Source organism: Rhopilema esculentum, chromosome 6 (genome assembly GCF_057945365.1).
Source record: "Rhopilema esculentum isolate cy_ngs chromosome 6, ASM5794536v1, whole genome shotgun sequence".
Lineage (NCBI taxonomy): Eukaryota > Metazoa > Cnidaria > Scyphozoa > Rhizostomeae > Rhizostomatidae > Rhopilema > Rhopilema esculentum.
This window is the reverse complement of record NC_142820.1, coordinates 7,929,125-7,956,817: the sequence shown is the minus strand read 5'-3', so window position 1 is coordinate 7,956,817 and position 27,693 is coordinate 7,929,125. Positions and strand designations below refer to the sequence as shown.

The window sequence follows — 27,693 nt, the reverse complement described above, 5'->3', positions numbered from 1 at the left end:
GCGTACACCAGAGAAAAAGCACATGCGAAGAACCAAGACAAACCCAAACGCTATAAAAGTCTTTATCAAAATCACTAAGCGGGATCACGATCCAACCAACCCCTGCGATGTCATCTTACAGGCACAAGTCTGGTGCTCAGAAAAGGCAGGAAAAAAGATGCGAGAAAAAGAAGCAAAGAAAGCCTCTCGCACATTGTTTGAGGTAGGTGCTTACAAAAGAGACAAGGAAGGTGATTCAACTTTGAATAAACCTGGTGAAAGCTCTGTTCAAAGCACTGCTGAAAAAGAAGAAGACACAGACGGCTTGGCTGCTTCGGTAGACCATGACACCACAGAAAGTAGAGAAAGCACTACTGATTCATCATTAAATCAAGATACTGTTCATAGTGGATCATCTAGTTTTGATGTCGGCACATTGACCGGATTTCCAACGATAAAGGAGTTAGAAAAGGTTGTTAGAACTGGTCATTTGCCTCATCCTCCAGAGTTTCCCAAAGATTGCGACGGCCACAAATTTCCAACAACTGTCCTTAACGTGAAGCAGCAAAATTGGGAGGTAGTAAGAAAAAGCTGGCTTGTTTTCAGTCCTACAAAGGCTGCACTCTATTGTTTGCCATGCACACTATTAATAATGGTTCAAAATCAAAATTGGCTTCTCCTGATGGTTGGGGAGCGAGCGACAGCTGGAAAAGATTGTGGGAAAAGATTAAGGATTTCGCCATGAGGAAAGCAAGAAAAGCAGTTTTTTAAACATTGAATTAACTCTGATTTTTAAACTGATTTGTTTTAATGATTTGTTTTATATAGTCACTAATTACATGTTCTGTTAAAGACCTTAAAATACAAATTCAAGTGTTTCAGGGGCGTTGATTTCAAAATTCATGCTCTTTACAGTCCATTTAACTGCATTGCTAAGGGCGTAATCCAAAAAAGGTTTTTGCAGCCTTCGACTTTGGGGCCCCATGACAGTCCAAGCCCTGGGGCCCGGCCCGTCTCTCGACGGCCCTGGGAAAGACCATGGCACTAATTGATAAGCATAGCATCGCGATGTTCTAAAAAATTACTTTCGGAAGCAAGGTAGTTGCAAATTTAAGCCAGGAAATTTAAAAGCAGTGGCGTAAGAAGAGATTTGAAATTTGAAGAAAGTTATTTCAGTTCCTTTGACTTAGACTGACCCAAATAACACATAACTAGAGTAGCTAAGGGAGTTGTCTTCCTTGACCTCTGGAATAATACAAAGAACAAAGTACTGAAGAAGAAAGGTCGCCTCGCAGACCCTGTGTTTTGTTTCCTCCATGTTATGTTCTGATGGCAACAAAGTTTAAGACTGCAACTAACACGCAAGTATATTATTTCAAACGGATCTTAAACCTGTTGTCACCGAATTCACTATCTTTAGAGCATGTTACTCATCTGGGAAAATACGAAACACGTCGCAACATGGCAGGACGTGCTGAGCTCTTCCCTGATCTAGTTGACCCAGTGCGTAGCCTTTGAGAACACGTCGACGACGAATAGTCAAGAAAGCTCAGTAGTTAGAGTCACAGACTGCAGATCCGAAGATTTGACGTTTGAGTCCTGGTCATGACCATCACTTCCACTAAGAGTCAGGAGAGTCGCCAGCACTCTGTAATTCCATGTGTATGAATCACGAGGCGCGGTCATTGCGGAAACATAGCTTCTCTGTGCCAAAAATTCCTTTACAACTGGTTACGCCTTGGACAAAGGGCTGAATAGGCCTGGGTTCTAGTGGACCCAGTCCACTGATGCCCTGAGTTTAAACAAAAAGAGGAAATATATTTTGGGATGCACCAGCTCATTACGCTCTGACTAGAGATGTATTCCTACTGGCTATCCCAACTCGCTCTTGACAGCTATAAATCAAAAAGGGGTATATCAACCCCCACACGCCTATTCCCATCAGTTTTTTTCCGAGCGCCAGTTTCAACTCGTTAATTTACAGCATTAGATTCAACTAGACGTTAAAATGGATGCAACGCAAGAAGAGCAAGGCCGTAAGCTGTGACCAAAAAAGGTGCTCCAAAATCAATTTTCGTTGCCCGCATCCGGGCACAACTTCACGACTGTTTTTTCTTGTTTATAATGTGTTACTTAATATAGAATCAGTTGTTGTCACTTTGACAAACATGCATCTCGTGAGATACGGGGGTCAATAATTTCTAGGTTTTATGACGTCATCGATACAGTCAAATTATTTAAAAAACATTTTTTGACACAGAAACTGCCCTCACCAGCTAGATCACTTTAAGTTAGTATACAAACGTGCAACTTAGAGCGTTGTCAAACGCTTCGTGTCTGAGAAGATGCCTTTTAACGGTTGATGACGTCATCACAACATCATCATGTATTATGGTCAAAACCATCTGTTTTTGTAGTTAACACCGTAGTTAGCAGCATGAACGAGCTTACAGTTGGCAAATGCGAGTAATTACAGTTGGCTTGTTCATACTGTACAGATTATTCTCGTAAAGTGTTGAGGAGAGGGGGGGTGGGGGGTCAGTGGGCCCATAAATAATAACTCAATTGAACAAAATTTCTAAGTAATAATCCAGCCTCCCCATCAACATTAACAAAACATAATATTAGAGACAATAATGACAAAGGTCCATGAAGTCGTGAAAATTTTTTTGTTAAGAATCTCTCATCTTTGTTGGCTAGGGCTAAAGAAGTTCAAAAGCTTCTGAATGTTACGAAATGTGATTGCAGGGTAATATACAGGGCAATATGTATGTCATACAGATTTACACTATGGCGTTCGCATCTATTTGCAACAGTGTGTCGGTTGTGGTCCAATTTAGTTAATGAATGGAACGTTTTTCATTTTCTAGCCTTTAAGAATTTCTAAGAAAATTTCCTTTTCATGCATTATGGTGCTAAGACATCAGTTAAGCTCAAATTATCAGGTATCAGATATCAGTTATCAGGTATGGTAAGTATGATATTTGATGCATACATTGTATATCGATTGTATTTAAGAAGTGCAAGGTTAAATGAAGCAGTGCGATATGGAAGGAAACAGAATAAACAGTTGCCTAAGGTAAAAAATGTACTTGTGATAAATTATATCTCTTCCATTAAATATCCCTAAGTCTTGCGCCTAACCCATTTGTTTTTTATTCTCAGTTATTTAAACGTATCATCTTGTAACTGTTATTTTCTTTTTCTTTCTTATTCACAGAAGGGGTGAGAACCATGGATTTTCCGACAAAAATCCAACAAGCTTCTATATCTTTCTCATAAATTTCAACATAACATAACGACATCAGAACTGAAAAAAAGATCATTTCATATATTGAATATTCTTATGTTTATTTAGATTCAAATTTTTTCCATCAAAACGTAGCATTTAGATAAACATAGAATCATGTTAGATTTTTGAAAAGAGCAGAGGTTTTCCGACAATATAGTAGTATAGTAGTGTTTTTGCTCCCTCTGGCCCCCTCTATCTACACCATTGCCACCGGCGCAGTTTAGCCACCATGACAATTTTAGCAACCAAAATAGCCACCCTAGCAATTTAAGCAACCATAATTTTCAAAAATTTCTGGGGAGCATTCCCCATACCTCCTAGAAGAGGCATGCTTCATAATTTAATTTTTGTCCTGACCTGGGGCCCATTAGTTCTCTCCGCGGCCCTGTTCTCGTATACAGGTTTTGAATAGTTAATGACGTCATCCCTTTATGATTTTTGTACTTTACTTTCTTACATCAGGTTGAAATCAATCATTTTATGAAAAACATTTCAGCTATTTAAGCTTTGTAAACGCGTTAAAAATAAAACAGTGGTAGCGCCAGCTGTAGCAGAGTGGGAGGGTAATGGGCGTGACCCAGGAGACTAGGCCTTTACTGTCTCATTTTAATTGTTTTTTATGCCAGGTGCATTTTCATAGACAAATCTTGAAAAATATGACCTGCCCCTACCCAGTGCATTTTTCATCAATTTTAGGAGAATATCTGGACAATGTTTTGCAAGAGGGGAGGGGGGGATAACCGTCCATACTACCCCTTGGTGTCGCTACTGGAAAGCAAGAATGTCTAAAACAATTGGTGTCGCTACTGGAAGGCAATAATATCAAGAATGTATCAAACAACGATCCATTTGTTGAGCCGACCGCCATGTTTATTTTAAAGCAATTGGTACTTAGGTATTACCCGGACTGTGATATAGGGCCGAGAATAATTAAGCAATATCGGCTTTCGGCATTCCACGTTATACACCTTAAGCGCGGGAATGGTGAAGTTTGAAGCTGAATTTCAAGAGAATTGCAGGTTTTTACAGTTGACAACAAGAGGATTCGTAATCAGCACGAAAAAACACACAGGAAAATGCTTATTAAACGTAGTGCCGGAATGGGGGCAGCGGGACCAAATAAAAATCTGACACAGCTTACGGCCTAAGGGCCAAAAGAAAGTTTGTTTCGCAAACACAGTTCGATAATCTGCAGTCAACAGTTTCGGAAATGAGGAGTGAGATGGCTTCGTTAATGACACTGATTAAAGATACATTTAGTCCACCAAACAAGAGATCAGTTCTCCACTTTTCAAGATCCTGGGTCTCTGGGTGTAGTGCAGGCATGCCAATGGCGCCTAACCCCGCATCACCGATAGCGGGAAGTAATTTCTCCGTGGAATAGCCAATAGGAATACATCTCTAGTCAGAACGTAATGAGCTGTGCATGCACAGCGACCTCGATGCGGAGAGGAGGCGATGAAGAATTAATAGGCGTAGCTTACCCATGTCACTTTACAAATTGGATTCCAGTGCTGAACAATCTGTCCCTCAATTCTTCGTCATTTATAACAAAGAGACGCCATCGGCCACTTTACGCCTTTGGATTTCCAAGTTATTCTCAATTTCAAACTGTAAGAAGGCAATGATTAAAAATGACAATAAAATTATCATGAAACAACATTCATTGATAATTTTGTTAAAGAAAAATAATCTCAAAAGGATATTGGAACAAAATAAATTCAATGAGAAATAAAAGTAATAAAAAAATTATCAAAATTCTCACATGATATTTTCCTTAATGATTTTATTTATAAAGAAGAGCAGTGCTTCAAAGGTGTTAATGTGTAACGAAAATCATCAAAAAGAAAAACGCTCGTCGGACTAAAATTCATCGTCGTTAAGTTCTAAGCCATTGATGATAACCAGAAAGATATGATAAAGGACAAACATAAATTGGAATGATTTTCACCAGTAAATTGCCCCATGAGTAACTGCATCAGGCTGTAGGCTCTTTATCCTGTCCTGTTTCTGCGTTGTTCCAAGACGGCCAGGTAACCAACGCTACGAGGCCCAATGAATCCAAAGCACCCAATAGTTTGAGCCCTTAGATAACAGCTGGAAAAGGGTAAGGTCGTTGGGTTTATTTCTTGTACGCCAAGTTCGCAGTATTTGCTGTTGGTTTTAAGCTCAAACCGGCACCCATCGGAGAATACGACGTTCTTCCAGTAGGCTGCTTCCAAGCACTGAACAGCGTTCGTCCACATTTCTTTACATATTTTCTGACAAAAAATTTTGAAGAATGCGCTTGAGAATTTCCCGAGCTTCAACTGCTTTTAGCCGTCCACATCTTTGCAAATTCGTATCACGATAGAATGGCGACAAACCCACCAAAGTTGCAATTATTCTTTACGATAATCCACTGCAAAGATTTTGTAATGATATTTTCTCTTTAGACTCCATCGTTTCTCTGGAGGCTTTTTATTTACAAAATGTTTTGAGTCCAAGACCTTGAAATGGCATCAGCATATTTTTCAGGTTTCCCGCCAAAATTTCATTACATATTGAAACATCTAACCAGGGGCGTAGCTAGCGGGGGTGGGGTTTAGGGGTTGTGACACCCCTAAATTCTTCATAAGTTTGTCAGTAAATCTTAAGTTAGTCAACGTAATCCTTACTTTGTCGGTAAGGTCGTCTTGGGTAGTTGAAACAGTATCTTTATCTTTGTCTTCGGCGGTAAATCTTTCCACTGAATAGAGATTACATCATGCAATCTCGGTTCTGTGAGACCCCGTTTACACTGTGCCGGATAAATTTTATCCGCATCAAAATTAGTTCAGATAGGCGTTGCGTTTACACTAGACCCACGCTATCCGCACGAATTTGAGAGCGGCTATCCGAACAAAATTAGTTCACCTAGGAAAGTGGATTAAATTAGTTCGGATAGCTATTTGGTACAGTGCAAACGCTTTTATCCGGATAAATTTTATCCACATTGTATCTTGCTCGAAAGCGATTGGCTATTTCATCCAATTTAGTTTTCACTGTCTCCCAACCAAGACCTTTCGCCATCTTGGCTGCCTTGTTATCGATAAATACTCGTGTTAAAAGTGCAGTATCTTGCCAGTCCACGTAAAATTGGCATCCTTGTCAGCTTTCCCTACTTTCGTTGCTAGTTCAGTGTCATTTTGTTTCATGAACAACCTATTAAAACAAACTAGGCCTAATTTGTATTGACAATATCTTTGGATTTGGTCTAAAAGAGAAGCAGATAATTCTAAAGAGAGAATGAAGTCTTTTTACGTTGGCGGGAATTTTGTTATTATTTTGTTGCCCAGACAAGACCTCACTTTGGGCGTTCTGTGCATGATATAGGTCATGTGACTGCAGTTATCCGGCACAGTGTAAACGGGAGGGTAAAGTGGACAAAATTTGTGAGGCACAGTGTAAACGCAAATCAATCAAGTATTACTGGACCTTGCTGGAAAAAGTTAAGGCTGCCACGACGAGCCTCTTTTTCGACGAAATCGTTGAACGTAACTGCTTCAAATACAGACAGATTGTATTATCGTGTTTATCAAGCATTTTAGCTATACGGAACCAACAAGGTTCACTTTCAGGAAATTTGCAGGAAATCAAAGGAGAATAACGAAAATCATCTTTCGTTAACGCTCCAATATTACTTTGGTCTTTTCATTCTTCTTTGATTTAAGTTTTCCATTTATTTCACACATACTCTCCAGTCTTTAAAGGGATGTTTTAATGAGAGAGGTCTGGTATTGTCTCTATAAACCAACAAAAAGGGGGATCTTAATAAGTGTGGGTTTGCTGTTCTGTTTCCTATGTAACGGTTTTGTTTCAGAGCACCTAAGCCTATCTCCAATGTGATATGTTTCTAAATGTTTAGATTCTGTATTGCAATTTGGCTGCACGGAGTTGTTTTAGAGAAAGTTGACCGCTGCAGTTTAACGGACCAGCCGAAGTTTTTAGAAAGCAGACTTACAGCACCTCCAACCCCGAAGCATTTTATTGTCTCAATCGTAGCCTTTTACTTGCTACATTAAAAGCATACATAAAGTTCTCTCAGATAAAAGGAAGCAAGTCAAAATTAGTAGCCTATTCAGCCCTTTGTCAGTGTTTAAACTTGGTGTCCCCCAAGGGTACGTTTTAGGGACTCTCCTTTTTACCGAGTTGAATGAGACTTTGATTTTGAAAACATTTAACTTTGCAAATTTATCGTCACTGGTAAACAGGTAAGGATAAATGGAGTTGTCTTAGATATATAAAACTAAACTCTTACACTAAGCAAGTGGTTTGCTGAGAGCTACATAGAATTAAGGGAAATTGAAGGGATCTTCAATATCTGTTAAAAAGAAACGGAAATCCTACTACGCGTTTGTCCGTCTTGGCCTATATTGAGTAACGAAGAAACATGTATGGGTGTTATCAAGAAGCATATTAATGTAATTATAAATAAATATCGCTCGGACGATTCTGAGACCTAAATGAGGTTAGTTGTCTTTGGCGAATAGGACCCAAACTGTCAAAGCCAAGTGTGATGTCTTATAATAACTGCCACTTCTCTACAACCTCGATCTCAGATGTGTATTTCACTTACAGTGCCTCGAAGCAGCATTCACATATAAGCAAACAATTTACCACAGAGGCGCTGTAAGAAATAGAAAAAGATGCACTCTTGCTACTAACCACCCAAAAATCTCAATAGACGTCAATCAAAAGCTCAACATCTATTTTTATACAGCAGCGCGAGCACTGTTCAGCTTCTTTATAGCAGCGCGAGGTGTTATCATTACATTTTAAAGAAGATACTTCATAAAACTCAGGAAGTCTGTGGTTAGAGCTTGGAAATTGTTTGTTCTCTAAACCATTATTCAGTCAAAACATTCCAAAAAGGTGAAACATTTCCTTCATCAAAAAAGAATTAGTGTCTTTAAATGCATGACTAAGTTTGACCTCCAAATCTATTGGAACTGGGCCTAACTTCTACACTTGTTACGAAAAGGTAACGATGGTGACTATGACGTATTTTAGCTTGAGAACCAATCTTACAACAGTTCTTTAAAAAGATGACTCAAGTCAGAAAAGGTTTGGATTAAATGTCATAATTGATTGCAGAAGATATGAATTCAGTTCTAAAACAAACTGTAAAGGTTAGTGTGTGGGCGACTGTTCTCTTGCCCTCAATGCAATAGTCTGTATCAGTGCTTCGATGTCAGGAGGTTTGCCTTAGAACTTGGCATTTATATTCCTCAAGGAAAAGCAAGAAGAAACAAAAATAGATGGTCATATGCTTTTTTCAAAACTTATGAATATTAAATACCGCTAGCAGGCAGCCACTTAGCTAATAAATACCATAAAAACTTTATAAATAAGTCTGTTTAACTTGACATTCGATTCTGTTTAAAAAAACGTAGGAGGGCGGGAATTAAAGTTACTTTGAATGGGCCGTGATACAGAATAGGGAATGGAAAGGAAATGACGTCAAAATAACAACACTTGTAGCATACTGAAAATACAGTGATGGCTAGCAGTAAGCAATGACAATTACTGACACTTTCGTTGGGGAGACGAACGAGCGAGAGTCTTCTAATGCATGAAGGAGCTCCCCACCCCCCGCTTTGTTATCAAAGAACAAGTGTAATAATTATTTAGTTCAAAGGACATGCTCTTAGACTCAAAAAGAGGGGTTGCCTCGCTCAATTGAAAAACTTTCTATTTTTCGTCTCCCTATCAAAGAAGGTGATGTGTATTTGTAAATGAATTAATGAATGAAAGAATCTTTATTTGAAGAAATTGTGTCTATTCTTGGATAAAATCTAGTTGGTTTCTGCACTTGGGAGCGGAAGAACCCTAGAGAAAGAGTTGTTGGTCTAAATTACTGAATCACTACCAAACGAGTTGCAACCAAATGCCAACAATAGAAGTTGGAACATAACATGTCTTTCGAATAGGGAATGATTGGCTTGAATATACATATAACAAATAACAACCCCTCCTCCCCCCTGCTGAAAAATATATAAAAGATCTCCCGTTTTATACAAGAACATCACTGAAAGATCTCATGGAGCGTTACTTAATGATCTTCAAAATAAGAAATCACCTATTTAAAAGAAAATTTATCTCATTGAAATTAAACCCCATCATTTCATTGCATTGGATTCTGCTGTTGTATTCTAAAATAACACCGTAAGGCCTAGTTTCCATTTTAGTTCTTTGATTCTGGTGTTTCACTGATATTTTCTTGGCGAAGTTTAGATACCGAGCTGCATGTCGGAATGGAAAAAGACAGCGACGAATTGAGTCTTTACAATGTAACTTAAATTGCACGATTAATTTCTAAACAATCCTCTGCATGTATTTCGAAATCCTCCTCGCACGATCTGTATTCAAATGCATCGTGCTCACTGTCTACGTAATCAAATATACTGTCATCCTCATTAGTTAAAACATTCGTGTCATCTTTCTCAGAGTTTTTATCAGAACCATTGGCTTTTACACTATTTTCAATTTTTCCTGTCAAACACATGCAGGTTAGGCCATTACTATGCGTTGTATTACTATTATTGTTTGTGTGATTGCAAGAAATGTCTTTTCGTTTCTTGATTTGCAAAGGTGAAGAAGTGTCCGAAGTATAAGCAAATGACTGGGTGTCCGAGCTAAACGCTATGGACGGAGCCTCCGACGCATTGGTGATCGACACCGTGTCAGAATTGATTTTCCAGTTTTTCGAATGATGTCCGTTGCTTTTATCATGGACAACGATGTCGTATTGTTCCAATATCGTCTCATTTTGAACTCCTTCAGAAGAGATTTTCAGTTTATGTTCTAGGGCACCAGTGTCGTATTGACCTGATGCTCTCTCCTTTCCTTTTGGGTCCTTACTTTTACCGTTTGATGCACTTTCTACCACAATCATTTCATTTTTCTTCTTAGATTTTGTATCACGATCCCGCTTGCTTGCAACACGTAGCTCTTCCGTTCCCATTACCCGTCTAAGCGGGAAATCAACTTTGTCCACCGCCTTAGAAGACCTAACTTTAGGCCGATGTTTTGAAGGTTCTGTAAAACTTCGACTGCGATGTGGCTTAGGTCGTTTTGGTTGCGGGCTGCGGTTGTGTTTATCGTAAGGCTGCCCAGGACTCTGAAACGAATCTCCATTTTGCCCCATAGCGGCTTGGTTTACAACATTTTGAAAACTCTTCGGCCGTGACTTAGAGCCTTGACTCAAGACAGACATGCGCTCTGATATGTCGATGATTTTAATTTCTTGATCAAAATCAGCGTGGTCCATATAATTGCTAGGCAATAACAGTGGCTTTCCTGCGCACACCAGCGAAGACGGCGCGGTTTTCTTCCTCGAACCGTCTTTGTTTAGCCTCGAGGATTTTTTGGACATCATTGGCGTACCAATTTGTGAAACATGATCTAAAAACAACATGTTGAATCGGTGTCGATCTTCGTCCGAGTGTGCCTTGCTAACAGTATCCTCTTTACTACCATCCGATAAGTTTGGCCTTCTCCTTGATCTTCTCTTTGCGTCTTTCGCAGAGGTCGAACTGCGACAGGCACTATCACCATCGCTTTTCTCGCGCCCAGAATCCTTAAAAGAACTCTTAGCAAGAAATTCGCGTGTCTCCTCAAGTGCTTGATCAGCTACCTGACTTTTGTGAACTGGGCTGTTATCAATCAGTGCGCGATAGCCCACTCCATCATGGTAAATTTTTCTCTGCTCGATAAGCTTTCCTAAACATGTATGGATGATTTCTTCAGAAGGAATCCGAACGTTGTGATAAACATCTTTCAGGTACCTGACAATTGTATCACGTGACGCACACCTCCCATTTCGATCAAGCTCAACAACGGTGTCATAAAGCGCTATTGAAAGCGAGATAAACTGGGAATGAGGCAGAGATTCAACGACAAATTCTTTTACGGAGCCTGGCGGAAAAAACAATAATGGCTTAATTTCCTTGAGCGCATTAAAAATACACAAGTTAATTCTATTCGGCTGCTAAATCAAACCTTGTTCATTGTGAAAAAACTGATTATATAGACAGCAATTTCTTCTCTTAAATATGGCTTTCTTGGTTGTGCTCTGACAATTTTTTAATGTAAATATTTTGCTTCAAACAAAGCTTCAAAGAACATTTAAATTTGATTTCCGAATTCCGAAACATCATTCAGTAAGTTTATTTCTTATAGCAATTTCACCTGCAGTTCAATCAAATAAGTAGCTATCAACAAAATACTGATTGGATTTTTAAAACAATTACAATGTCTCATTGTTAAAAAATTTATGAACAGAAACTTCACAAAAAGTAAACAGTAAAAAGTAGAAAGTAAAGTTAAGATAAAGAAAGCAACCTGTTTGAAAAAGAAGCAACGACAGGAAAGGTGTGTTACGTTCTTAGCAAATAGATCACTTGCAATTTCAATAAGAGGCAGGTCAAAAAAGATCTGCTGCCAATTGGCTTTGATAATTAAATGAAAATAAATATATTTTTGTTTTGTTTGAAAAGCCAAAGCAGACTAATGGGCATAGATTTTGGCAAATTTGTGAGACCATAATCATTTAATATTACGGAAATTCTCTTTTGCACCACTCCCTTTAAATACTGCTATTTTCCACAAGTTAATATCATAGCCAATGCCTGTTGTATACATTTTATCTACTGTTAAAATTCTGTATCAAGGACAAGGAGTTTTTGAGGATGCTTTAGTTAGCAAATTTTCAAAAAATATCAGCAAATAAAGGATTGTTCACCCCCTTTGTTGGCAAAAAGAACCTGGAAACCGATCTTTAGAACAATATCTGGTAGTAGCCAAAGGCTAATCAACCTCCGAGAACATGTTCAATGACACTGCTCATCAGTAACTGGAAAAATCTTCCTCTTGAAAAACTCATTCTAAACATAAGAGCAGTTTTTTTTATAAAAAGTCATCCTGAACTCAACTTGTTGATTTTTTATCTTCTAGTGCTATGGGAACAAATAATGTGGGGTTAAACATCATTTAACATCAAAATCATAATTAATATTTAAATTTGGATGGGCATTCCTGAGGATGACATAAATGTCAGGTCATAATGGTAGACATTCTGTGCCTTTAAAAAGCTTTGAGTTCTCAATAGATTTCTTGCTACCACTTTTAAAATAATCAAGCAAGAAATCCTATATCTACTACTTGTACCATGACTTCAAGACTGTTTGAAATCGTTGAAAAATGATTGTAAGAAAATATCCAGAATTTGAATGGTGTGTAAAATTAGAGTGAAACCTTTGATTAAAGCTACAAATGGATTAAGTATGATAAGATCTCGCTAATCCCCTTCCATTTAAATGAATTCTTAACCTTTTTATGGCTTGATATTTTTGCAATTTCGTGGGTTTTTGTGAATAATTTATGAGCTCATGCAGGGCATGGTGGTGCACAATGGATGTTTTGAAAAATATGTAATCAGTGTATCATTTGAAACACAAATTGTCTGGCAAGAAGTAATATTGACTTTTTGCATTCTTTTTGGTGCTTTACATTGAATCTTGGAGAGCATTTCCCACATTAAAAGAACTACCAAAAATCTTGGGAAACAAACTGGAATAGAGCACAGTGTAACCATTATTGCTGGCTGCAGTCTCCTCAATCCCCCTACTTCTGGCAACTTTGTACCAAAGCAATAACTGTCATTTTATTAAAGGCTAAACATGCTTCATTGAGTGTCACTCATTCAATAGGGGATATGGAAATGGAAGACAGGAATTCTCAGTACAAAAGATGCTATGACAGTTTTTATTACTGCCAATACAAATCTCATAGAAATAGTGGAAGTTTTTTAAAAGGTTCCTTTTGAATTGAAAAATAATTAGAAAAATGAGCGTTGACGGTCTAATGATACTCACAAAATATTTCAATAGTGTTGTAAAAATAAACAGACTAGTACGTAGAGTAGCAAAGAGGACAATTTTTCTCACCAAGCAAACAGTCTTAATGAATGATGTTTATAAAATAAAGGGCTTGTTTTTAATGGCGCTTGCGTCCGTATTTTTATGATGCAAAAATTACCAAATTGAAATTTTGCAAAGAAGCAGTTAAGCCATTAGATAATGCTTCTTTGTTTTAAAATATCATTTCGATATCTCATTGATCTGATTTATGTATTCATCATAATTCCGAACAAGAACTTTCTTCAGCTAGGTTCAACAACGCCCCGATTTAAATGTAGAATTAAGGGATAGTAAAGATCTTTTTGCAAATTATTTCTTCATATTTCAGAATTACTATAAGTCTTTAACAGGATTCAATACCCAAAGTGTAACTAGTTGTCCTGCTATAAACCAAGATCCGTTTAGTAGCGACGGCTTTGACAAAACACGTAGGACTAGAAATTAATGTCTTTAACCCGATTATTAAGTTAAGAAAAAACTCGTGTAACTTTATGTGTGCTTACCAACATCTTTAAGCAAAAATTCTTTTGGATTTCTCAATATTCTCTGTCTCCAAGCATTTCTCAAAACTTCTGCATCGTCACTAGGCCCAGACAACAACAAAGTGTATGGGGCTATCCATCCAACAAGCATCATTTCTTCAAGACTTTCTACAAGCTGCTTGTTCATTGAATTCCTATTTGCATCGATAAATATCTGTAAAAGTTTACTTGGCAAGCAGCTATTTCCATCTTCGTTAGAGTTATCTTTGGGTGCCTCGCTGTTTAATTTTGAATCTGTACGAGTACCCGGTGAGACCAATCGAGGATCAAGAGATCGGAAAACTAACGCTGTAACATTTCCGCGAAGAACAGAGCTGTATCGATGTGGTCTGCCTTGCTCCCTAAAAGGCTTGCTGCATTCTGAGATCGACATTTTTCACATAACAACAGCTAGGTTCAACATGTCTCTTTTGAGGTGCTTTTCTATTATTCATTTCTAAATGTTTGTAAATGTCAACTTGCTTCGCGCTAACATTTTCACAGTGGGTCATGTCTCTGAAGGCGATACCCCGCAGGTCACAATAAGCCACGCAGAAGTTTTCAAAATTAAAATGAAGAATTAGTGTCGTTTCCAGCTATAGATAGATTAATATATTGCGAAGATACACGGAAAAACCTAAATAATGAAATTCTTGCATTTCTTATCAATTATTTCATCAATACTAAATGACCTCATGCTAAACTGCAATTACGCATAAATCTCCTCGAAACTTGTGACAAATAACTTTGTTTTAAAAACCTATTCATACAATGCAGCAAGGAACAATGAAAATTTAAAACCAATAAAAAGGTGTGTGTTTTGACTGGTGGAAAATAGCGCAATTTCGGGCATCCAGACGCTTCTTGAATAGGGTCGTGTCATCCATTTTAAAACTAAACCGGCCACATAAAACTAGGTCAAAAACATTTTTCTAAATGTGCCAGGTACCCTTTCAAAGTTGCCAAGGTGATGGCTATAAACAACGCCATATTTCTATGACGATAGCTAGCCAGCTGTAAAGAAGGTCGATATGATGGACTGGTAAATTTAAAATTTTAAGCTAAAACACTTCATAAGGTAAGTGTTTTGATAAGATGGCTCGGTTTTCGGGGTATAAATAAGAAATGATGTTTGTCGATTACGGAGAAAAAAAATTATATTTGAATATAAAAAAGAAAAAGAATCACTAAGAGAATTTTGTTAAAAATGGAGCACTTCAATGGAAAGTGACCTTCAAACTACCCAGGTGGAGAGAGGAGCGCGTAAAGATGGATTTTGCTCGTCAGCAATAATGCACGTATCGACTGAGTAGAAACACATTGTGTTAAACATGTACCCAAATTGAGTTGAAACGAGCGGCTCAGTTTTTCACAAGATGGCCACCTGTCGCAAGGTGGCAAAGCAAGAAATATTCACACCAGAGTGCTGGAAAGAACTTTGGTTTAAAAACCGCTAATTCCAAGATAGTCATACCGAAAGGCGCATAATAATTTTGAAACGACTGAAAATATGAGATTTTTGTATTTTCACGTTTAATTAAAGGGCGATCAGTCTTCTCTGACTGTGGTGATGCGTGTTATTTTTGAGCTAAATATCTTAAACTGAGGTTGGAGATACAAGGGATTTAGCCAAAACCATTCCGTACATTCGAGGAAGAATAACTTTGCATTAATTTCAGTCTACGACGTATTTAAGACTGTTCTGCCCGAATTAAGCGACCCAGCAAAAAGCGTCTTTCTCTCCATCTGGAGAAGAAAAACTGACCTAAATAGATTGTCACATTCCCCCCTCCTTTAGTGTTGTAAAAATATCCCTTAATATGAAAGACCATGACCTATATTTGATGTATGCCCTCGTCCAAAGACATGAGCATCCACTCTTTTAGGTATGTTCATTAAGGATGAAGCGACAAGGGCTCTTAAAATCCCAACAACGGGCATTTTACAGTGAATCGTGTTTCCAAAACAAAGCTTAAAACTTGTTTATGTTGCACAAACCAAAAACATTCCGATTAAAGATCAACTTTCAATGACAAATCATGCATCAACTTCTAGAGCTGGAGAAAAGACATTCGACATTCCTTCGTTGGCTGGTTCCATGAATACCCTTTCCTCCCCAACACAAAATATTGAGCAACGCCCCTAGCATGTACGTCAGAATCATATTTTTGGTATCTTTAAATCCATTGACAGGTACCCCTCGATGCGTTTTGTGTTGCTCTAGCCATACCTTATAGATGATTAAATTAAAAACCAGGGGGAGATTTATAAACCCAGACGGAAAAAAGGATGGAAGCATAAAATGATATGCTCGCTGCTCATTTTTGTAATTAAAGTGTAGAAAATACCAAGCGAAAAAAAAAGATTTTTATGACTGACTTCCACTGACAGGTGCTACATGTCTTGACGTAAGAATGGCATGCAAATGTTCAGCTTTACTTTCTAAATGCAATAATTACAGTGGTTGGGTTTTGACTCTGGCGTGATCACAAGAGGTTTGTTTGGCGTGATCACAAGAAGGTTGGTTTGGCGTGATCACAAGAGGTTGGTTTGGCGTGTTCACAAGGGGTTTGTTTGTTTCTCGTCAGCAAAAGTTAAACAAACAGCTTCAGGAAATAGGCAGACAACCTTCTTCTTTTTTATACTATTCAGATCTCATAGACAATTGCATCTATTTGTTAAAGTAGACTAAATTTACAAATTTGAAGAATATAATTAAGTGCAACTTTGAACGTCATATTAACAAATATCACTGAACACCAATTAAAGAATCACAGACAACTACGAAATCTTTCTGCCATATCATACAATTTACTTCTTTGCAGTGAATACCCCAGTTTCTTTTCAAAAAATGAAAGGAATTGTCGGGATCAGGGCGATCTTTACCCTGCAAACTGCCTCAATGCCAACATGCTGTGCCAGGCACGCCCGGTCTTTCACTTCAATAAACAAATCTTGTTAGCTATTGCGACCGGTAAGTCAATGCTTGTCCAACATGAAGATCGACAGCACAACTCTGAGATTTCCTGAAGTTAGAACCGATGCGATCTGAAGAGAAAGTAAATTAAATCGTTCATGGATTGACGATTAGATTATGAAGCAATTCGTCCATGTTATAGCAATTAAAACAAAGTTATCCAACAAAAAAGTGTACCTAAGGATTTGAAAATTGCTAGAATGTTCAAAGCGATTGTGCAGAGGCTCTTGGGTAATACTACATGGGTAGAGAGGCGGTGGCAGAAATGTAGCTGGTGACCAGCGTGATCCCGTCTAACTGCTTAATTCCTTCTGAGATATCTACTGGGATCGGCTGTCGTTTTTCCTGCCTGCAAGAGAGTATCTGAAAGAGCTCGAGAAATTTGAAAGACATAGGTCAGCAGCAAAGCATCTGGCATGCTATAAAGTCTGCAGCAAAGCTACAGATATTCGCACTCCATACCATCTTTTTAAGGTTCTGTGATGGTATGGAGTTTTCCTTTCATGTATGCGATAAATCTTGTTTTGGCACTTAGCAATACAAAGCATGGAAATATAAATTGCATGACAGCTGCGTATTTCTTACGTAGAAGGCTATGAGTGGAGAGGTAGTCATTATGAAGTATGGAGAGCAATCTAACGGCCTCACACCCTTGAGAAAACCAACGGTGATTTTGTAAACACTGCTTTACACAACGAGGATTAATAGACGGAGATTCTGCAAATACACGTGTCAATATATCTGGGTGTATAACACTTATCGAAGAGTTCTTTTAATAAATGTCAGCAAAAACCTTCCAGATTTACCAAGCGTATAAAACTGTGTTTTTAATCCTTAAACAGTAGGTGCTGAACCATAAGCGAAAGGCCGAGCAAATCCTTTATGCATGAGCTTGAACAACGGAGAATCCGCACCGGAAAAGTTAGCGGATCTGCGTATAAAAACAGTATTTAATCTGGACACGGTATTTTCGCTCTTGTCGTTAAATATACAAAAAAATTGATTTGTCCAGAAAAAAGTGCTTCTAATATAAATGCATATTAATCAAATAAGAGCGCAAGTCTCACAAATCAGGCTTTTCGACATAAAAGATACTTAAGCGAAGATTAGATATTTGGATTGAAACTTCTGAAAAATTTCTTATCCTCTTTAACCGGATTATGGTATACAGGCCATATCATTTCGTTCCTTCGAAGAAAATGCTTGATGACAAAAACCGCCACACATTTTCGCATTATATCCGCTCCCAGTAGACGGTTGCGCTGAATAACAATATTGACAATGTTTTGTCTTTCCTCTGCGTAATCCCCAATATTGTACTTGCAACACAACAACAACATCAATGCTCGATAGCAAGGAACAGATAAACAACAAAATTTGCCTTAACGATGTAACGACGCGTCACTTAGTCATCAATGGCTCAGATTTGTTATGTATGCTCTTGCTTCCTGCCAAAATCTTCTCAAGGAAGAGCTTCATTAATCAGTTCTTTTTCCGAGTTTAATACATAAGAACAAAAACTTTGATACAGCCTATCTTAGACTTTTCTTTACTAAGGCACATCTGAGTCCTTTTGTCCCATAAACAATAACGTGTGCCTGTCATCATTTGTGACATCAGTGTGCAGGTTGCATTGAGCTGCAATTTGCATTCTAGATCGAGAAGGGGAAGGGGAGGGGGCAATAATCATCAGATATTAGAAACGGGCAGTATCATTTAGTTTTCAAACTTTATCTCTAAAACACAAAACAATTTTAATGACTGAACTCCAGCACAGGGTTAGGGCCAAGGATTGGAATTTGCTGATAATTGACCCCAGTATGTACCTCAACCTAAATGTAACTTTGCTTTTGATTCTCGGAATTTCCATTGCATTTCCACGCCCCTTTTGACTAAAAATGCAGCAAACCAGCACTCTCAAAAAAGTTTCATCAAAACTGTTTGCTGGTTTTTAGTGCATGCTTCAAGGAATATAAGTAATACTTTGCTGATGTCATTGGATCTTTACATTTTGGGAAAATAAATCAAAAGGTGCATATTCTTCAATAGTAATGAGAATGTACAGCAATCTTATTCGAGGATTTTGCATTGAAAACATCGTTTTGTCTCATGTTGCAATCTTAAGAACACATCAATATCTCATGCCTATACTATTTTTTTGGTTTAGCGGAGACGATCATCTGACAGGGACAATCATGTGACTCAACGAGCTGAAGAATGCAACGTTCTTTCTCAGAGTGACCAGGCCATGTTTTAGATTTCCTACCAGCCGAAACACAGCGAAGTAGCTGCAAAATCACGATCTTTGAAGATTGATATCAGTAAAATTTAGCCGCAAGCAGCATTTATGATTTGGGATCCTTGAGCGAACAAATCGACCATAAGGATTCCATTGATGCGTTTATGATCAGAACTGTCTCTGGCAATAATCTTCATATAATCTTCAGTTTATTGGCGGATTTCACTGCAGTCTGGGAAAGTAGAGACATTCCAGCTTCGGTTTTCATTCGTGTAGAACCTACAGTTACCTGTCGCAGAAAGCCACAGTAGCCAATGAGCAACATAAAATCAAGGATGGAAGCACAAAAACGTGTTTGATTGTTAAACCAACATCATTCATTGCTCAGACTCTGTCAAGAAAATGCAATCATATTTTCTGAGTCAAAGATTGCCTTAGCCGTGTAGCTAGGCAACAACAATAATCGGTACACAAAACCAAGATTATGACTCTATACCAGCAAAATTTTTCAGGAGACTGCCAATCAGCCCTTAAAAAACTAGCAACGGCCTTTTTATTAGCAACAAAAAACCCATTAGGGGGGGGGGGGGGGAAGTGGGCAGAAATACAAAAAAACAGTAATATAGCTACAGCTGCAAGTGAAGCTCCAACACTAACTCGAACGATCGTATGTGAAAACCTCACTAAGCAGTAGCAAGGTAGAACTGTACATACCATTAATATTTTCATATATAATCATCATCATCTTCGATATCATCAGGAACTTCTTCCTCCACAAAATCTTCATCTTCTTCGTCCGGCTCTTCGTTGCTTCCGTTAATGTAGCCGTTCTTCTGCGTGTCTGCCCCGATGCCTCTGCCGAGAGGTATCTCTAATGCCTTGTGCACTGCTTCTATTGTTTTGATCGGTACGTAGTATGCCATGTTTACGGAAGGCACGCGTTGTCGAAGCTCCTTCATCAGAGCGTAGGCCTGAAGAAATGAAGCAGAATAAGAATTTGAGCTTATATTTTTAATAACATATATTTTTAATGCGAGAAGAACAAAAAGCTAAAAATGGAACAGGTCGGAAAGAGCGGGAGGGAATCGTGAAAAGACGTTGACAGAATCAAAATAGTTATTTTCAATTTCATAATCATAGCAATAATCTCCATCAAGCAATTATCATTTTTACTTACTTAAAGAAACATTTCTTCAAGGATAGAAACAGATAATATTTGATATTTCTATCAAACCATTTCGGCTACCTTAATTAAGTTATAGTAATTAATGACCCAGTCGACTCTGTCTTCACTATACCCCTGTTTTCGCATTATCGTTACTAAACATGCTCTGCGTGAAAAACTTAGAAAGGGGATGATTTCGAGTTACCTGGTTATAATCCTGGGCTTTTGCGTAATGCTCAACCATAAACCCATAAGCATCGCCAACTCGAATTCCATCTTCGACGTCCGGGTCTTCGAGTAGCAATTTCAGCTGCCGCATTGCCTCCGGTGGATCATCTTCGTATGTTCTAAGTTAAAGGATAGGAAAATCGAGTAGCTTATTCTCTAAAGGTTGGGGAAGGATGTTTCTAGCCGTGCAGCAACATATCAAATCAGAATAGCTGAAAATGATAACTGCCACCATGTTGCAGGGTCGTGAGGAAGGTACCACATTGGCTGATAATTACCGTCGTAGCATTACCAGTCCGTGCTGAGTGAACGATGCAAAGAATTTTCTGCAACTCTCTTATTTTCCAAAAAGAAGCCAAATTTGAACCAGCATAAAGCTAATCTTATAATAAGAGTACATAATTGGTAGCAGCTGCTTGGACGTTTGCCGTTCTAGATAGGGTTGTCACAAATTCAAAAAAAAGTAAATATCTGCTTAACATGAAAAAGCTAATAGTGGAAAAGTAGAATAAAATTGAAGTGAACATATAGCCAGAGCATTTTGAAAGCTAGATCTCACTTTGACGGCAAGATGGTTTGTTCTAGGCTTTGAATGGGCAGGAGAAATGTCGAAAACAGGCCTAAATCTCGTTGAAGGTGCTGAAGAGATTTGAAGGAGAGTAAAGGATGATTTAAAGCACAAGGTTACTAAGTCTTTAAAGGTTTGGTCTGATTCCCTGGCATAATACATACTTTTTGCCTTGAATAAACTTTTTGATTAGTCCGGCTCTCTGCTTGAGGTTTGCCATTTTTTCTTCTTGTTGCACCTTGTTTTTCATTTTCGCCTTCGACATACACTTGTATGCTTCCGTCAACGCACCGTAAGCTTTTTCATAATTTTGATATTCGTCAATCTCAACCTGAATTACAAGGACGTTTTTAGGCTTCAATGAAGGAAAAAGAAAAATAACAAGTATATTAAGATATATCGATAAAAGGAAAAAAGAGATCTTCAAATTTAAGTTGCAAATTTTAAGATAATTGTCCTCTACTCATATTCTCTCGTCCACTTTCGAAATGTTTTGGTAAATCTAAATGACATAAGGTATCCCTTGACAAAATTGCTGAAAATTGATAACGTCAAAATTCGTCTCTTGAAGCAAACTTCACTTGAATCTTCAAATGATTATTCTCCAAACCAGACAAATTTCATCAGGGGTCTGGAAAAAACTAACTTCATACTTCTTCCACATGCTTTCATCACCAAAGTAGCTGCTTAATAGTTTACCTGTGCGCATGCTTCGTAGAAGGACGAAAGCGAGTCCAGCGCTCTGCCTTTTGTGTAAAAACCAATGATATTCTTCATTATCTCTGGGTCTTTTCGCCAATCCAAAGACTGCAAGTAATTTGCAGCCATGACATAAATTTCTCTTTGTCTTGAAACTCCAGCGAAGAAAACAATCTTCTCCGTGTCTCCAGATTTCAGCAGAGATTTCATTGCCTGATAAAAAAGGAAACCAAAAACAACTTTGTAAAAAATGCAAGCAAAGTCTAATATGCTAAAATTTTTTTACTACAGCAATGTCTGAAAGATACAATTAACATTTAACCTTTAAATAATTACCGATTTCTTTTATTAGCAAGTACTTTTTGCATTTTCATTCTTCAAAGGAGTTGTTATTCAACGGAAACATGGTTGCTTTAAGAGCAAAACAAGAAGATGCAACTTGGAACCGTTTATAAAGCATGGGATACTTTATAAAAGATTGGCCAAGGTTATCTTCTATAGAACGGCATCGAAAATATTTCAATACAAAAGCCCTATTTTAGCAAAGTACCTTTTTAAAAATCAATGTTAAAAACATATCCATTCATAGATTATTCCACATCTTTGCTTTCAAAGACTGGATTGCATTAAGACTCCCCTATCTCAAACCCAGCAAGCTGTTTCAACCAATAACGACGAAGGTTTTTCAAAACACATTCAAAACAAAACACATAGATGGTATGTATCTCCTGAGCTTGCCACCTGAGCTGGCTAAATTTTATAATAAAATGAAATAATTAAAACTAAACCAAATTATTTCATCACAAAGCTTGTGTCCTGCGGGCAATTATTACACTAAATTCTGTTAAATAAATTGACAACATCAAAAAATGATTGCAAGGTTGGTTATATCATATTACATCGCCCATGCTCGTTAGGCGAAATGCACCTGTTTTCTTAATTAAACAAGCTACATTGTCGTGTACGTGCGGCCGAATCTAATATTCACAGATTTTTATCCGGGTTATCCGAGTTAAGAAAAAACCCATTTAAAGATACTGAAACTCATAATTCAATTCGTTCGAGTTCACTTCTATTGTGGAGGATTTGGGATGGACAAGTTAATGAAGTTGACTGAGACAAAGAGAATGTGATCGAAATGCACGCAAATTTATGAACAATAACACGAGCAACTCTTCTATTCATACACTGAAACACGAATTTTGATCCAGAGAGCAGATTGTAAAAACAAAACCTTAATCAATATAGAGAAAAGTCATATAAAAAATAAAATTTTCATTCCAGGTCTCACGTCTAACACTTTAAACCGTGTTCACAAACAGACGAAAAAGCAATTTTCTGCTGTTTTTTTTTCTACCCCTTTCCCTTACTTGACAACTCATGCCTTCCGATACCTTTCACTCATGCCCTTGTTTTTGCTATTTCTGTTTTCCCTGTGTCAAAAATCAATCAAGGTTCACTTGTTATGGCTCTATCTTCACAAAAGCTATCGACGGTTGCCCAGAGCTCTACTTCGAAATGCAGCATGTTATTCATTTCTCTTTCTTGGAACTCAAAAAACATACTTTAAATCCTTTGAGCAAATATTAAAACGTATAGTTCAGTGTTGAAGTGGGACCAAGCAGCAACATTAGAAGTGGCATGAATAGTCATGTTTGTAATCATCTATTAAAGGGTAGAAGCGACAATATTGAACACTGCTTTACAGCTTGCCCTGTAAACTAAAAACAGATCTGTTATTATAGCTTTTTTCCATAGCGCCTTATTTGAGTGGCAAAGGCAAAGCAAACTAGCGTAAATTTTCTTAAGCTATTTTAGACAAAAATAAATTAGTCAAACCTTGATTTTATTTCCGGCTTGAGTGAACTTCTTTGTGGCCAAATGATAAGAGCCTTGCCTAAATGCACATTCTGCAATTTTCTCCAATACCTTCAACCGGTATTCCTGATCTTCGTGGTCCTTAGGCAGTGTCATCTTCTCGGCCAACTCCTCAGTGACCGTCACGTGATTGTCAATACACATCTCCAAAGCTTCCTGGAACTAAAATGCAACAGTGCAAAAGAACGGTCTTTTTGACACACTGTACTGATTGTCAAAAAACCCTCATCCTAGCTGGGGCAATACAGATATTCTATCTATGTGATATCACATAACAAACAACCCCTTGGCAAAGAGCAGAAATTCGTCTTATAAAAATAAGTTCGCATCTATTTTCATTCTAACTTAAGATGGATATGAAGAGAGGTAATACTTTGCATCTTCGATCCAAAGGGTCCCCTTTGGAAAACGTCTGCTCGTTAACTTCAATCAAGTGTTATTTCGAAATGACATCATTACATCTACACAAATTCTGAATAGTGTTAGTTATGTTTTTCTCTCATGCCTTCTGTTGGTGCAAGTGACAAAATAAATTGTGGTAGGCTGAAATGTGTGTGAAAAACAACATTGATATTTTGCCGCTGCTTGTAATCGTTTTACTTGCGATCGATTTGAACAGCAAGTAGTTTTAGAAAAATTACTCGCCAGGTCCCTCAATTACTCAACCAATTCAACACACATCATAGCAATGTTTTTCCCTGTTGATAATTCACTCTACATTAAACAATAAGTTTGAATGAAAAACATTTCATAGAGAAAACACCAAAGAAAAACACAACAACGTACTCTGTGGCCGACTATAAGCAAGTTGACAGCCCGGTCAAACTGGCCGTGCTCGATGAAAAATTCAGCACATTTATTTAACATCTCTGGATCTGTTCTATCATCTAAGTCTTCAGATATTAATTGTAGGGCACCAAATTGCTGAGTCTTAAAAGCAATTTCAATCGCCTTTGACATGCTGCCAGCCTGAAAGAAAATACGAAGTCGTCTTAAAATCGCCCAAAATTTTTCTATTAGCACTATGAAAAGGCATCACATCAAAACGACAAGATATCAAAAGCAAGTCATCTTTCTCAACAATTTTCAGTGAAGAATCCCAAGTTTTTCAAAAATGTTTAGCTTTTTATTTTGTTTTCGTAATACCTACGATGGTAATTTTTAATTACTTTGGTAATGACAAGAATTGGTACCATACACTATCTATGCATATCAGTTAGTTACAAGCACTTGTAATCACCAGAAATGATAGTTACAAATGCTTTGCATACCCAAATATATTTAGGAGATAGCAAAAAGCTATCTTTAGTTTTGAGAACTTATCAGCTGGAAATTGCTTTTCCTCATTTCCACTGATTTTAAAATGGCATAGGCGTATCCCTTCAGCTCTCGATCAAATATTGAGCCAAACAAGGTCCAGTTTCAACTAGGAAAGCAAGATTACCTAAGGAAGCCAAAAAGCATGTATGTTGATCCTAATCCCAACAGTATTGGCAGTACATCCATAACTATTTGACAAACCTCGACATAAATCACCATAAATCTCCAAAATCCCCTTTAAAATCTTTCCAAATCTTCGAAAATTTACATAAACGCTTTTGAGATTAGACAAAGCTAGGCAAGCCTTCCGGGGTCTGGTATATTTACAATGGACACAAAATAATGGAAATATTGATCATAATGATGATACCTTGTGGTATAACATAACAGCTTTGTCTTGCATTGATGGATTATTCTCATAATACCTGAAACAAAACATGCAGACATATTGTATCAATACAGTAAACAGAGTTCGTATCAAAATACACATTTAGTGATAATTGTTTTGATTATGATGGCAAACGTGCAGGGAAAATTGATTTTTATAATAGTTGCTGTCTATTTGGAGGTTCAATGGTTGATGGTCTATCACTCTTAAATGATGAATATAACACCAAATGAGACAGTGAAAGGAGAAAACATACCTGGCAGCTTCGAGCATCTCGTTTGGAGAGCTAAGCAAGGCTAAGTTCATTAACTCGTTGTCCATCTCATTCTCCTAGAATGAAAAAGAGTAGACACTGTCTCAATAATCAAGGTTCAAAAGAATCTACTGCTCTCTCTAACCATTTGACAATACTTTTGCAATCGACCTTGTATAAATTCGCAACTAAAACATATCAAACAGAAAATTTATTTGTAGTAAGAAAGGAGTATTTGGTGCTTTAAAGTGGCAGTCCAGGGTTACTTGTAACCTTTCAGTATTTATATGTTACTATCACTTTCTATGTTATTTGCTCGATGTCTTTGAAAATCACTGCCAACTCTTCACAACTTCATTGGGAAGAATGTTTATTGTAGAATTGCAGATCTCGTTCACATTTCAATTTCCCGACCATGATCAGTACATTGCTTGAAAACTAAAAAAGCTCGCTATATAAGACAGTGCGAGAGTCGAGATATGTTGCGAGTCGAGTTGGATTGTGAGTCGAGTCAAGTCGAGTCGAGTTGGATTGTTGGTCGAGTTTCTATACCTAATAAACAGATCATTTGAAAAATAGTAGTAGTTTGAAAATGGACACAAAAAGCTCAGCGGCTTAAAGTCTGCGTGTCACCTTCAACAGAATGCAATTTGTGGACGAAAAGGTTACAAAGATGAAGTGATGCCTTACTGACATTCGAAGCATTACGGAAAGGGGCAAAGACCGATAAATTCGGTAGAAACCCCTCTATTTTAAAAAGTATCCATGTGGCTATTATAAACCGTGAAACTGACTCCAGGACGAAACAACAGAGATACGGAAAATGAAGAAATGCATTACCCTTGCAAGCCGGATTGCATTAGCGTAGGCTTGAGCGCGTGAGAAATAATGTATGGCACTTTTGAAGTCACCCTATAAAGAATTCAAAGTGTTAGGCAGGGTTTAATACTTATCAATTCAGCAAATCTAAGAAAATATGAACTAACTTACAAAAATAAAAAACTATAAGACCTCTGGGTATATTCTGCAACATTAAATGTAAGTGGATTTTGCAATAAAGATATATTTACAATTGAGGAAGGGCTTCTCAATTCACGCATTTAAAGAACCCTCATGAAGCCCCTGTGGGAAATTCGCTAGCAATAAGCGATATTTGCCATTCAAGTCTCAAAAATGTCTTTCTTACAAACAAACATCTAAACAAATACTATATTAAATCGTTCTCCACTTGCTGTTTAATTCTAAATGTCAAAATCTGAATTAATTTTAGGAAGGCATAAAAGCCCATATGAATGCAGAGGAATGTGTAAATATGAGATCAAAATAAAAATCTTGGCACTTGACAGAGTTAATCACATCACGGGCTAGACGACATTGATTGGTCAATACAAGGCCAATCAGAAGAGGTTAGGGGGAATCGATTGTTCTCATTCTTGTGTGACTGCACCCGGATAGTCTTATGCTTGAAATAATAGGAATCTACCTGGCTTTCGAAGTGTCGTGCGAGGTGATAACAAGCTGATTTGTCGCCAGTTTCATTGCAAATATCAGCAGCCTTCGAACAACAAAATCAAACAAAGAATTATTATTCCATCGGAATAAAGTTCCGAAGCAGAACTCAGTAAATAGGTTTCCAAATACCAAATCATACTTTCTAAAGAAAATAATAAACATGGTTGGTATATTCATGCACCTTAATTCGTTATGCCAATCTTTCCTCGCTCTTTTTAAACCGGTTTGTTTATAAGACGCATCAGAAGGTCAGAATTTATTTGACACAATATAAACATTTTACCAATTCTATTTGCAAAATTGTTTACAGAGAATTTTGTTAACTCGAATTTCTTTGCCCACAACAGGTCCATTTTTGACCAAATATTCACGTCGCAAGGACATAAGGAACAAATCTATTCAAATACATTTAAGTAGAATTTTGTGTCTACAATCGGCGGTTCCTGTAGTCCCAGTTATGACAGGTCTTTAGGCAAACCAGATCGCAACAAGGCGAAATTGCCTTAGAGTAGGTGTGATCACCAGTCGATTACATACAAATAATTATATGATTAACAACTAGGTACGGCTCACCTTGTTTAGGTTTCCACAATAACAGTTGACTCTCACCAATGACAAATGATCCTGTGCAGACTCATAAAATTGCAACGCAGCTTCCATTTCGCCGACGCTTTCCATGTACTGCGCCCACCATTTCCGCAGAGGCCTAAAACATCACCAGGGAGAGGAATTA

At 37.6% G+C, this 27,693-nt stretch overlaps 2 protein-coding genes across 2 annotated transcripts in view; both read right to left on the bottom strand.

Annotated features, from left to right (window-relative positions):
• Positions 1–7,736: 7,736 nt before the first annotated feature.
• On the bottom strand, positions 7,737–14,823 carry LOC135686870 (uncharacterized). Its single transcript, XM_065203235.2, has 2 exons — positions 13,716–14,823; positions 7,737–11,209 (listed from the first exon to the last, which is right to left on the bottom strand). Exons 1-2 carry the CDS (start codon positions 14,125–14,127, stop codon positions 9,588–9,590), a joined length of 2,034 nt encoding a protein of 677 aa, XP_065059307.2. The 5' UTR covers positions 14,128–14,823; the 3' UTR covers positions 7,737–9,587.
• A 1,554-nt stretch (positions 14,824–16,377) lies between these two features.
• LOC135686869 (intraflagellar transport protein 140 homolog) overlaps positions 16,378–27,693 on the bottom strand; it is a 35,977-nt gene continuing 24,661 nt past the window's right edge. Inside the window, exons 24-35 of the mRNA XM_065203234.2 lie at positions 27,534–27,666; positions 26,932–27,003; positions 26,289–26,360; positions 25,452–25,525; positions 25,178–25,232; positions 24,274–24,456; positions 23,449–23,649; positions 21,610–21,822; positions 21,075–21,241; positions 20,320–20,461; positions 19,664–19,920; positions 16,378–16,781 (exon numbers count right to left, since the gene is read on the bottom strand). Of these exons, the coding sequence (XP_065059306.2) occupies positions 19,675–19,920; positions 20,320–20,461; positions 21,075–21,241; positions 21,610–21,822; positions 23,449–23,649; positions 24,274–24,456; positions 25,178–25,232; positions 25,452–25,525; positions 26,289–26,360; positions 26,932–27,003; positions 27,534–27,666 (1,558 nt within the window). The 3' untranslated portion in view covers positions 16,378–16,781; positions 19,664–19,674. The remainder of the gene's footprint in view (positions 16,782–19,663; positions 19,921–20,319; positions 20,462–21,074; positions 21,242–21,609; positions 21,823–23,448; positions 23,650–24,273; positions 24,457–25,177; positions 25,233–25,451; positions 25,526–26,288; positions 26,361–26,931; positions 27,004–27,533; positions 27,667–27,693) is intronic.

Bases quoted from the DNA above. Each gene is read 5' to 3' on its own strand.
- LOC135686870 (XM_065203235.2), bottom strand. From the start codon at position 14,127: ATGTCGATCTCAGAATGCAGCAAGCCTTTTAGGGAGCAAGGCAGACCA. The intron at 11,210-13,715 runs GTAAGCACACAT...TTTTTCCGCCAG, and splicing joins ATTTTTGCTTAAAGATGTTG to GCTCCGTAAAAGAATTTGTC.